We start from the raw sequence: 12,237 nt of genomic DNA, 5'->3' as shown, positions 1-12,237 counted from the left end.
TGATATATTCCTTTTACATAATATTGCCTTGATATAAAATTTCAATGCCACTACCTATGATGGCAGATAATGTATAAATAAAAAAATTGAACAAAAGGGTGCTCAATATATAGAAATGAATAGGAAGCCATACTTACTATAGCCTTGAGCAGAAACCATGCCAAAAGACAGAGAGGACATATTAGTATGAAGCAAACACAGCAGCCAACAGAAGGAACGATTTAGTAATTCATGAACAGAAGTAAAAGATATGCATTTTTTGTTTTCAGAAATGTACATTTTTCTTTCTTCTATGGTCTCCTCATCCTGTCTTGTTCTCTGGAGTTTTATATACTGTAGCTAGCTCAAATTATCCATATGACTGGATATAACAATGCTTTTCTGCTTCCATGCTAAAAACAAATGACATAAAAATAATAATAAAAATGTGCAAACCATCCTACTCTAAGACTTAAGGTCGCATGAAAGGACTGTGGCTTTTGATAACAGAAATAGGCAGAAATTATGTTGTTGTTCTTCAGAGAGGACCAATTCCATTTGGCAGGTTGCTCTATATATTATATATTCCCGAGATGCCAACACTGTAGGTTAGTGAAAGAGAAAAGTAAGACAAAAGCATCAAAAATATGCTAAGAGAAGACCCACATATCCTGCCCATACTACTCATTCCTCTAAACCAGGCATAGCTCCAGAACAAAGAAAATTTTCTACATGAAACTTGTCTACATCTAGAGAAAAGCTCAGAAATAATTTCCAGTTAGTGTAAGCAAGACAAGGAGCCCTGGTGGCACAGGAACTAAGCACTCAGCTGCTAACCAAAAGAGTAGCAGTTCATACCCACCAGCCCCTCCATGGGAGAAGGATGTGGCAGTCTGCTTCTGTAAAGATTTACAGACTTGGAAACCCTATAGGGGAGTTCTATACTGTGCTATAAGGTGGCTATGAGTTGGAACTGACTGAGGGCAGTGGGTTTGGTTATTTGGCATACAGCAAGACATCTCACTGACATCTGGGTAGTGAAATAAATTGACTAATTCATGAAAACAGTATGCCAACAGGGCTGGCATCTGACTGCTAAAATAAAATTTCTTAAAATAATAGCCCAAAGCATATTAATTAGGTTTGATTACCACAAAGATATCCAATCAAGCTGTGGAAAATTTACTTTTAACAGAATAAATTCCTTTATTTATGTTTTAATATAAGTAAAAGAATCAAGTACTAAAGTTATTAGTGTAACACTAATGTTTAGTTGATACTGATGTGTTTCCATTTTTACTTATGTACATACCCTCTTGCTCTCTCTACCAAAAACAAATCAATGAAAAGTTTACCTAAAGTTTTAGAAACCGAAACTAGTTTTACCTTTATCTCTGTTTAAGGTACCTAGCGCATTCTGAATTAAGGAATGTTATCTCCTCTGGTTCATCTCTAAGATATTGTTATTCAGGCTTAATCATATTTTAATACACTAATGATTGTTTTGTTTCACCTCTTTGGATTTAGCATTTTGCACAAAACTATGCTTAAAGTAAACCATGACATTTCAAACAAGTTCCATTTTAATAAAGGAATAATGTAGCTTAAATGTTGGTGACACTTTTAGGGGTATAACTTCCCTATCTGGGACTACATAAACATTAATTAAGGAGTAAAGTAAAATCACTAGTCTTAGAAAGAAGATCATGCTACCAAGGTAAACTAGATTTATGTTTAAGAAACTGATAAAATTTAGTTCACTGATGAGCATTATATATAATATTCTTAGGTAATATATTTATTTAACCTCCCTTCTTTGACTCATTTTGCTTTTATACTCCTTTATACTATTAAAGCTGGACTGAACTAATATATCTCTATATACCTAATTCTGAAGCAGATTCCCCAAATGACTATCAATGGTAACAAATAGATTTATACTTTTAAGGCTAGAGTTTAAAGCAGATTACAATGACTGCCAATAGGAAAAACAAATCAGCTGGCTAAAGCAAACAAAAACTGGCCACTAAGATTTCATTTTCCCCCCTCTTTATACCATTTTAAAATACTTTATAAATCTCAGCTCTATTGTATACTGCTCATTAAATGTAAAGAATGTACAAAAATATAATAAATAGTTATTTATAGCCTCACCTTTGTACTAAGAAACCCTGGTGATGCAGTGCTTAAGCACTGGGCTGGTAATCAAGAGGTTGGAGGTTCAAACTCACCAGATGCTCCACAAGAGAAAGATGGGGCAGTCTTGGAAACTCTACGGGGCAGCTCTACTCTGTTGTGTATGATTGCTATGAGTTGGAATTGACTCAATGGCAATGGATTTTTGGGCTTACTATGTTCTAGGTGATGTGGTATGCAGAGATAAAGGAAGACATTAGCCCCTGCACTCAAGGAACTTATTATATTCTAGTGTGTGTGCCAATCAAATAGGCATGGTTATGACAGAGATAGGTAGAGTGTTAAGGGAATATTTAAACAAAGGTGATTGAACTTATATTTGAATAGAGGATAATAGAGGGATTCAGAAATTTAGAAACAGTAGGATTCAGTCAAATGCCTTAGGCACTGTGCCACCAGAGCTCCATAGGAGGATTCTAGGGATGACATTTTTTTAAAAATGTCGATTTTACATTAAATATTTGTACTTAAAAATGATACGTTTCTACCAGCATTTTTTTGGGGGAGGGTACTACATGGAAAACCCTGTATTTCATGTTTGAATACAGAGTTGAGCTCATTTAAAACGTAACACCTCAATTAATTCCTTAGCTAATAATTAGTAATGAACTCCTAATGTCTAGCAGAGTCAATCTGGAGGAGACAATATTATCGTCTGGCCCTTTTGATAAGGAATGCTAATAAGAGGAAAACACTGTTTCTCTTCTATAAGCAATATAATCCTAAATTATTATAATAGAGACCATAAATAAAAAATGAAGTTATAGCTTTTTTCAACATTATAAAATTGTTGGGCCATAGTTGGTATAAATCAAAACTTACATCTTCAGCTTTTGAGCCTTGATCCTGTAAAGATTTTTGTAATTCTTCAACTTGTGACTGGACTTCCAGAAGTCTTTGATTCACCAGCCTAGAAATCAAATGCGCATTAATTTTCCAAACACTGGATTATTTATGCCTTCTTTCTCGTACAGTTAGAGAGACAGTATAATTAGCAAAATAGAGTCCCAGGTTATAGTACTAGTAGCTCAGTTTTCTGATTATATTTTGGATTGCTTGAAATTTCTAATGTAGCTGTTAATGGATACATTTTATTAAACTGGTGTACTTAGGCATATCAATTTATCTGAAATTCATGTCAACATATGTTTATGAAGACTATGTGTCAGACAGTATACTCAGCACTAATGATAAAAATATCCCTGCACTCAAGGGTTCTTACACTCTAGTGAAGAGGCAAAAGTGTAAATAAAAACAATACACTGAGATAAATGTTTCAACATAGTACACATGTAAAACAAAAGTAATGACAGTTACTTGAAGAAGCAAGAACTATACTAATAGTGTGTAGGAGTTAGGATAGACTGGATCTGGGTTAGGACTACAATGATGAATAAAATATGTAATGTGGTTGTGGGTGTATTCTGGTTACCTAGTGCCACTCTGACAAGAATATACAAATGGGATGCTTGAACAAACTGGAGTTTATTCTCTTATAGTTCGGGAGGCTAGAAGTCCAAGTTCAAAATGCCAAGCTCTAGGGGCTGTTTGAAAGCCCCTTGACCTTGGGCTTCAGCTTTGCCTCTTGTTCCTGGCTCACTAAAGCTAGCGGCATCTCTTCACTTAGGCAGCTACTGGCTGCTGAAGCTAACAAGCCCAAGGTTGACAAATAAAATGGCACAGTCCCAATGTTACCAAACCACATGGCAGGCCACTAATTCAAGTCCATTGAAAGTCCCAAGGTCGGCAGAGCATGGCAGGCTACTGAACAACAACACAGCTCCATGCAGAGTCCAAGCGAGCCATAAGCTAGAGACCATTCCTAAAGCTGTTTCTTATATATGGGAAGCATACTATATACTCAAAAACTGTTACTCAGCTGCTCACAGTAGAGTCCAACATGGAGTTGATTACTAATCTCATCATGGGGAATACTACATCCAGTTGCCCAGCCACTCAGCAAGGCCCAACCAAGTTGACATATAACTTTTTGACTACCACAAGGTGGAAAGTGGATTCAAGGCAGTTTATCTGGTCCAACGTACACAGAAAAATGAGAAGGTGCAGTGACTTCACGAATGGCATGGCTGAAGAAGAAGTTCTGAAGGAGAGAATGGCTGGAAATACCAGAAGAGAAAAGGAACAGATAGGTTCCTTATGTATGACCTTGCATAAAACGCAAATTTGGTTGACACTGAAATAACCTAGCCAGCCTTTAATAATGCCAATTCCAGACCTCTATCTTCACAAATTCTCTACAGGTCATTAGGGTACAGCATTCAGTGGATGAATTTGATTCCCTAGGTCTTGGGTGATATTAAAGGATGGCCAAAAAAGGGAACATAACAAGATAGTATTTTGGGAAGATGAATAGAAAGAATCAAAAACAACACTTATGATTTTGGGTTAAGCTACTGAGAAAGGAAATACAGGTGGAACAATTTGAGAAAGTAATATAAAGAATCTGACTTTGCATTTGTTGAAAACAAAGTGCCTAGAGATCTCTGGCAAGCAGCTAGATATGTGATCTAGAGCACAGAGAGAAGTCTGAGTTGAATACACAGATGTGGGAGCAATCTGATGCTAATTCAAGGTATAAGCATAAATAATATTTTGTAGAAAGAATGTGAAGATGAGTAGAAAGGAGTGGAAAAGAGGAATGAAGATGGCACCCAGCAGTTCAACAACCAAAAGGTAGAAAGAGGAACCTCATGCTGAAGAATAATCAGAGAATTAAGAAAACCGTAAGAGGGAAGTATTATTAAAATAGTAATAATAGAAAAGCTAGAGGGAAGGGGAACTGATCAGTAACACTGAATACAGAAGAGAGATGAGGAATGATAGCCTTTCATGCTTCTACAGGATTGGCCATTTAAAAGATGACTGGGTACCTTAGTAAGAAACACTTTAGTGGAATGATAGTAGTAGAAGCCAGACTGCCCCAAATTAAGAACAAAATAGGGCAATGAGTGTTTGGAATCCAAATTGCCAGAAGTTCAATAAGAATTTTTTTTTATCAAATTATAAGAAATTATAAATCTTCTTGGCTCTGTACTTTACTGAGACACTAACAATTCAGTCAAATTTATAATAACAACTGATGTTTTTCACATCAAAGAATAGAAAATACGAGTGATTTAATAGTGAAGGAATAAATGATTATAAAATCCATAATCAGTATGGGGACACAGGTACATAAATACATTACCAGTGATGTTGTAACTCTGCTCAATCTTTTCAGAAAGCAATATGGAAGTATTTATAAAAACTTATAAATCACTTCAACTATTCATCTCAATTATTTTTCAGATTCTTTAGTCAACCAATATTGCAAGCTTAGTAAGTAGAAATCATTGTAAATATCATAAAACACAATTAGTCCATACCAAAATGTTCCTTAGAGAGATGAGAAAAAAAATGTCTAGCAAATGAGGAGAGGACAAGCAAGCATACTAATATGACTGTTAAAGTATTACGTATGTGAACTACACAAATATATGTAAGTATATATGAAAATAGTTAATGTACAAAATAAATGAGGATTATGATGCATACCTCAGGGAGTTGGTAAAGTGAGATAATGTAAAGCATGTCTAGCATAGTACCTGCACATGGCAGGTACCCTATAAATGGAATTGCCTCTTCTTTTCTCCCTTCTTTTAGTATTATTTAACATTTTAATCAGTCTAATTACTTAATTCATAGAGTTGTCAAACGGGTTAAGGAGGTGAGTTTGAGCTCATGATATATTCTGAGAAGTAAGGGGATAACACCATGTATGCTTTGAGAAAGCTCCCTGGGCAATTATGATATGGCTCTCGTCTCAGTCTTTCATCTTGCTCTTAATACTATTTTGAGGTCAGTAGCTTTTATAGACAAAAATAACATTAACCCACTGGAAAACTAATTGGAAAGGACTGTGGAGATCTACTATAAACTACTTCTTCTAACAGATGGTTATCTGGGTGATATGCAAATTGTATTGAAGATTATACAGGAGAAGACTCTGGGACTAAAAACTCAGGTTTCCAGATACCTGGTTCAGTGCAGTAAACTAGTAAGAGATTAAGTTAGAGATATTGTTGTTGTTGTTATGTGCCGTCGAGTCAGACCCGACTCATAGTGACTCTTCCTTGGGTTTTCGAAGCAGTATCACTACAGAAGTAGATTGCCCAATGTAAATACTTATAAAACTCATTAAGAATAAATTTAGGGTAATTCACTTAAGAGAAAAGTACAACGTAAGAGGAAGACAATAAAATAAATAAATAAAATACATACATACATATATACATACAATAGATGTTCTCAATGTCCCTGTTCATTTGAGGAAGTTGTTACGTTGGTGAGTGTCTTAGTGTGTATGTTTTCACCACAATAAAAGTAAGAAAAGAAAAAACCAAAACCCTATCTTCTGCAACTGTGGCAGAAGATAAATTGGCCAGAAAGAGGGTATGAGTTAGGGAGAGAGAACTTTGGAGTCACGTAGCCTGTGCCTGAGACCACATTCCCTCATCTGTAAAACATTCATAAGAATAAATCAACACCATGTTTGGAACAAACAAGGGCAGCATAAATATGAGCTGCTATTATTATTGCTTTAGATAAAAGACAGCCAGAATCTAAAGGTGTATTATCATCCGTGTTGTAATTTAAAAAACAAACACAATACTAAACTGTAAATAGACGCAGACAATATAGGAACTTTGGAGGTATTAGTCATCTACATACATGAATACTGTATAAATGCCCACTAGCTGTTCCGTTTCCGATGAGAGTAATAACTGTAAAGACTGTGAGAATAATGGAAAATATTATAAAGGAAGTGAAGGAAGTTGTGGATGTTTTTTCACCGAAAAAAAAGAAAAATTAGGGTATGCAAAAGGTTTTGCTGACTAAGACAGTTAAATATAGCCCAGAGGCAAAAGATTAATGAGATGAACATAAAAATGTTTTCATCACTGAGATCTGTGACTGTCAGCTGTTTGCTATAATCACCTTTCCTCCACTTTCTCATTTTCCAGGTTCTTAAATATTTTTAACAATTATTCATTATTCATGCTCTTAAGAGCTGATATCAAATTTTTTTCCTTCTGTTTATGCTTAATTATGTTCTTATAATCACCTTGGTATTCATAGTGATTTATAGTGTTTGGTGATTCTACTCCAGCAGCTTTAAAAATTAAAGCAAGAGGAAGAACAGAATATATAAAATTGTCATAACAAGACTGATTCACACCTGGGAAATGCCAAATCAATCAGGCACCATAAACCAAGAAGTTGTGATATTAGACAAACTATAAAATTTTTAATAAAACTGTCAAATTCCTCAAAAATGAAAAAATATCACAGTCTAAGAAAAAGGCACCCTATGTTTGGTATCATAAGAAATTCTTCAAAAAAGGAAAAAAACCCAAAAGACAAAATCACAACAAAATTTAAAGTAAGCCTTGTCAGGGTAAGCTACTGCTTGTAAAGTAACTGACTTTGACTTCATAATATGTTGAAAACTTACAAGCAGGAAAGTTATTTTTGTAGATTCTAAATCCTCAAAATAAGATAAAAGACTTATTTTCAGGGTCATAAAAGTAACAGATTAGAACATAAAATGGCCTGTCAATTCAATTTTGATGGATTATACTTCCCCACACTAATAGATCCTTTGCAACATTAACATATAAAATGGAGTAAACTATATTAACTTGACAGTGACTATGAATTGACTTTGTTATGAAATATTCTGTTAACTAATGGTCAGATTTTTAAAAATCCTCTTGTTTTAGTTAGTGATTAGAAAAGGAAAATGGTAGGGCTTTGGTATCATTTTGCTTGAACAATTGAAAAACGGGATCCTATTATAAAGAGGCATAGTACTTTTTGGCAAGTCTGTCCAAAAGTGGAGAAAGGAATTCAAGTACTCTTTTGTTTTACATTTTCAAACATAATTAATTTTGGTTGGGAATATATACAACAGTACACCAATTCAACAATATCTACATGTACAATCAAGTGACACTGATTATATTCTTCGAGTTGAGCAACCATTCTCACCAGTTTCTGAGTTGTTCCTCCCCATTCACATAAACTCATTGCCCTCTACGGTTCAATCTAATTTTTCAAATTGCTATTTTCAGTTTGATCACATATAAATAGACCTTAAAAGAGCACAATGCTCAAGGCAGATATCCTTTGCTAGCTAAACTACTGTTTGGTTATAAGAAGATTTCAGGGGATATTTTTGGTTTAAGGTTTAAAAATTATCGTAGCACAATAGTTTCAGGGTTCATCCACCATTCATGGCCCCAGAAAGGCTGGCTTCCATGAGAATTTGAAGTTGTATTCCACAGTTTCCCCCTTTTGAGCAGGATTCTTCTGTAGAATCTTTGATCAAATTGTTCAGTGATGGTAGTCAGGCACCATCCAGTTCTTCAGTCTCATGGCAAATGGAGCAACTATTCATGGAGGCAATTAGGACATTCCATGTCCTCCTCCTTTTCCTGATTCTCCTTTTCTTCTCTGTCTTCCAGGCGAATAGATACCAACTGTTGTATCTTGGATGCTGGCTTGCTAGCTTCTAAGACCCCAGGCACTACTCAATGAACCAGGAGGTTGAACAGAAGTACTAAATGCCTATCAGGCCAATTAACTGGGATGTCCCATGAAATCATGACCCTAAACCTCAAAACCAAGGAACCAAGTCCCATAAAAAGCTACTCTTTGTGTGTGTGTCACAATGGATTAAAGTACTCTTAAAATGAAATGGAATAGCACTTTACCACTTTTCGAAATACAATCCAAACCTTTGTTTAAGGGAATCAAAATAAAGACAAATAGAGAAAAACCATGGTAAAGTCCTGTCACCTATATTATATATTCCTACTCTAGTGGCATAGTGCCTAAGGTAGTGATATTTTTTCATTTTTGAGGAATTTGACAGTTTTATTAATAATTTTATAGTTTGTCTAATATCACAACTTCTTGGTTTATTGTGCCTGATTGATTTGGCATTTCCTAGATGTGAATCAGCCTTGTTATGACAATTTTATATATTCTGTTCTTCCTCCATAAGGCTGGCGGTTCAAATCCACCAGCCACTCACTGGAAGAAGATTGGGCAATCTACTTCTGTAGAGAGATACTACCTAGGAAACCCAAGGAGGGGTTGCTATGAGTCAGCTCCTACTCGATGGCAATGAGTTTACGTTTTTTTCCCCTTTTTACCTATTCTCTGTCTCCAGTTCATTCTTGCGTAAATTTGCATCATCTAGAAGACTCTGTAACAAGGCAATTTTTTCATTGTCTGAACCCTCTTGGTTAATTTTTAACATCTTATTCTCATGCTGAAGACGAATAAGTTTCTCCCTGGAAGAATAAAATAAAAAATGATTATCTAGTACATATACAGTATGGTTACCCAAACCCAGCTATTCAGTTAAAAATTTAGTACTTAGAGTAGAAATGAAACAAATACCTAAAAGATTTTAGCTCCTACTGTTACTGGATAAGGGAGCACTGGTGGCAGAGTGCCTAAGGCTTCTGAATGCTAAGCAGAAGGTTGGCGGTTCAAAGTCACCAGCCACTCTGCGGAAGGAAGACTGGGCTATCTACTTCTGGAAAGATTTACCACCTTGGAAACCGAAAGGGGTCACCATGAGTCGGAACCGACTTGATGGCAATGAGTTTGGTTTTTTCCTTTTTTTTGGTTACTGGATAAGACATTACATTTCAGGTATTAAGTATGCAGTACTTTTTTTTTAAGGACAGATAATCTGAAGATAATAGAATCTCCAAATATCCTAATTGGTAAAGAATGAAATTTAAAAACTCTATTTTCTTTCTGATTTAAATATTTAAGCTAAGAATGCATTCATTGATTTATCCTTTAGGTTTTCATCAGAAAATGTAATCTCTAGTACTATGCTCTGAAATTATCAAACATTTGGTGACAAGATATAATATTCAATGAAGATTTCCTTCAACATGTGCAGTCCACCCACTTGTACAGATGTGTAAAATTGTATCCTTCAAACAAGCCAAATTATAAGAGCAGAGTTATTGGACTGCATTGTTTTGAGCCTAAAGCTTACACTGTGGGATGTTAAAACAATACAAAAAAAAAAAACCTCACTACTGTTGAGTCAGCTCCAACTCATACCGACCCCTCCTTGGGTTTCCAAGGCAGTAGCACTACAGAAGTAGACTGCCCAATCTTCCTTCTGAGGAGTGGCTGGTGGGTTTGAACCACTGGCCCTCTAGTTAGCAGTTAAATGCCTTAGGTGCTACACCACCAGAGCTCATAAAATTCACCACACATTTACTGCATGGATGATATAATTGAAGACTAATTCATAGAAAGATACTGGTGAAGATAAAAGTCTTTACTTTACATAGGGTCATCTTTTGATAATACCATCAGACACCAGATACTATGAAAAGCTGTGCTTCTCATGGAAAATAAACAACAAAAACAAATGAAGAAATATACACAAAACTGACCTGCTCTTATTTTATAAATACCATAAATCTTTTATTGTACATTTGCTACTGGCAAATAAGAGTAAAATCTGTGGTCTAATTCAAGGAATTACATAGAACTTCATTCTATTTTTACATTACATGCTCACCATAGGGGGAAAAAAAAAGATAAAAAACAAATCATCTATAACCCTCAGGTACACAATAAATCCAAACTAAACCCACCACCATCTAGTAGATTTCAACTCATAGCAACCCTGTAAGATGGAGTAGAACTGCCCATTAGGGTTCCCAAGGCTGTACATCTTTTACAGAAGCAGAATATCTCATTTTCTCCCATGGAGTGGCTGGTGGGTTCAAACTGCCAATCTTTTTGGTTAACAGCCAAATGTTTTAACCACTGTACCACAAGAGGCCTTCTAATTCTATGCATACATACACACATGAAACTATTTGTAAAGATAGAATCATACTGAGCATGCTATATCAACACCTGTTCTTTACACTTAAAATGTAATGATTTTCACATCATTAAATATTATGCTTAAAAATTTTAAACAACATGTTGTTAGATGGACAGATGAACTATTATTAACTTAGTATCCAGTTATTGGACATTTAGATTGTTATCAATTTTGGTTTTAACACATTAATAATGATCAGCTTTATACATATATCTTTGGGTATATCCTTGGCTATTTCCTCAGTATTAATTACCAGAAAAGTAATTATTAGGTCAAAAGGTAGGAGCATGTGTAAGAGAATAAACAAATTCACCCAATTTTCCAAAAGAAGTTTAATTTTTTACTCCTAGTGTGTGAGGCTTCCAATGTCCCTACACCCTTAACATCAGTGAAAATTACCACTTAAACTATATTTTTGCCAATTTCCTAGGTAAATTTCATTATGTATTGAGAATATTAACCCACTGTCTAAGACATAAGGAGCTCTGGTGGCACAGTGATTAAGGCATTTGGCTGCTAACCAGAAGGTTGCCTATTTAAACCCACCAGCTGGAGGGAGATGAAGCAATCTATTTCTGTAAAGATTTATAGCCTTGGAAACCCAATGGGGTCACTTTGAGTTGGAATCAATTTGATGGCAGTGGGTGAGTCTAGGACTTATGTTCCAAAATTTTCATTTCTGTCTGCCATTCAGTTTTTGATAACTCTTTTGGATATAGAGAATATTTTAATTTGTAATACTCAGAAAAATTATTTTATTTTTAAAATTTATTTTATCATTGTTCTTTTTCTTAGTTTAAAAAGCCAACTGTATTACCTATAAGCATCCTTAAATAGTTTCTTTGGAACATAACCATTTATTTATAAACATCCATAAATAACAGTGTTCATTCATTCAAAAAATTTTATTGATCCAATTAAATATATAATGTAACATACCAGATGGCAGAAGACTAAAAGGTATACGAGATGCTTCTGGAGCATCTTGTTGTTGTTGTTGTTATGTGCCATCGAGTCAGACCCAACTCAGCGACCTCCTTGGGTTTCCAAGGCAGTATCACTACGGAAGTAGATTGCCCAACCTTCCTTCCGAGGAGTGGCTGGTGGGTTTGAACCGCCAGCCT

The 12,237-nt window shown here is 35.1% G+C and overlaps 1 protein-coding gene across 1 annotated transcript in view; it reads right to left on the bottom strand.

Annotated features, from left to right (window-relative positions):
* The window catches only part of HOOK3 (hook microtubule tethering protein 3), a 175,824-nt gene that overhangs the window by 29,941 nt on the left and 133,646 nt on the right, over positions 1-12,237 (bottom strand). Inside the window, exons 14-17 of the mRNA XM_042783660.1 lie at positions 9,922-9,970; positions 9,396-9,536; positions 2,998-3,085; positions 138-143 (exon numbers count right to left, since the gene is read on the bottom strand). Of these exons, the coding sequence (XP_042639594.1) occupies positions 138-143; positions 2,998-3,085; positions 9,396-9,536; positions 9,922-9,970 (284 nt within the window). The remainder of the gene's footprint in view (positions 1-137; positions 144-2,997; positions 3,086-9,395; positions 9,537-9,921; positions 9,971-12,237) is intronic.

Source organism: Orycteropus afer, unplaced genomic scaffold, assembly GCF_000298275.1.
Source record: "Orycteropus afer afer isolate SDZICR_OR568_19922 unplaced genomic scaffold, OryAfe1.0 scaffold00024, whole genome shotgun sequence".
Classification (NCBI taxonomy): domain Eukaryota; kingdom Metazoa; phylum Chordata; class Mammalia; order Tubulidentata; family Orycteropodidae; genus Orycteropus; species Orycteropus afer.
The sequence above is the reverse complement of the archived record's forward strand: the minus strand, read 5'-3'. Positions and strand labels throughout refer to the sequence as shown.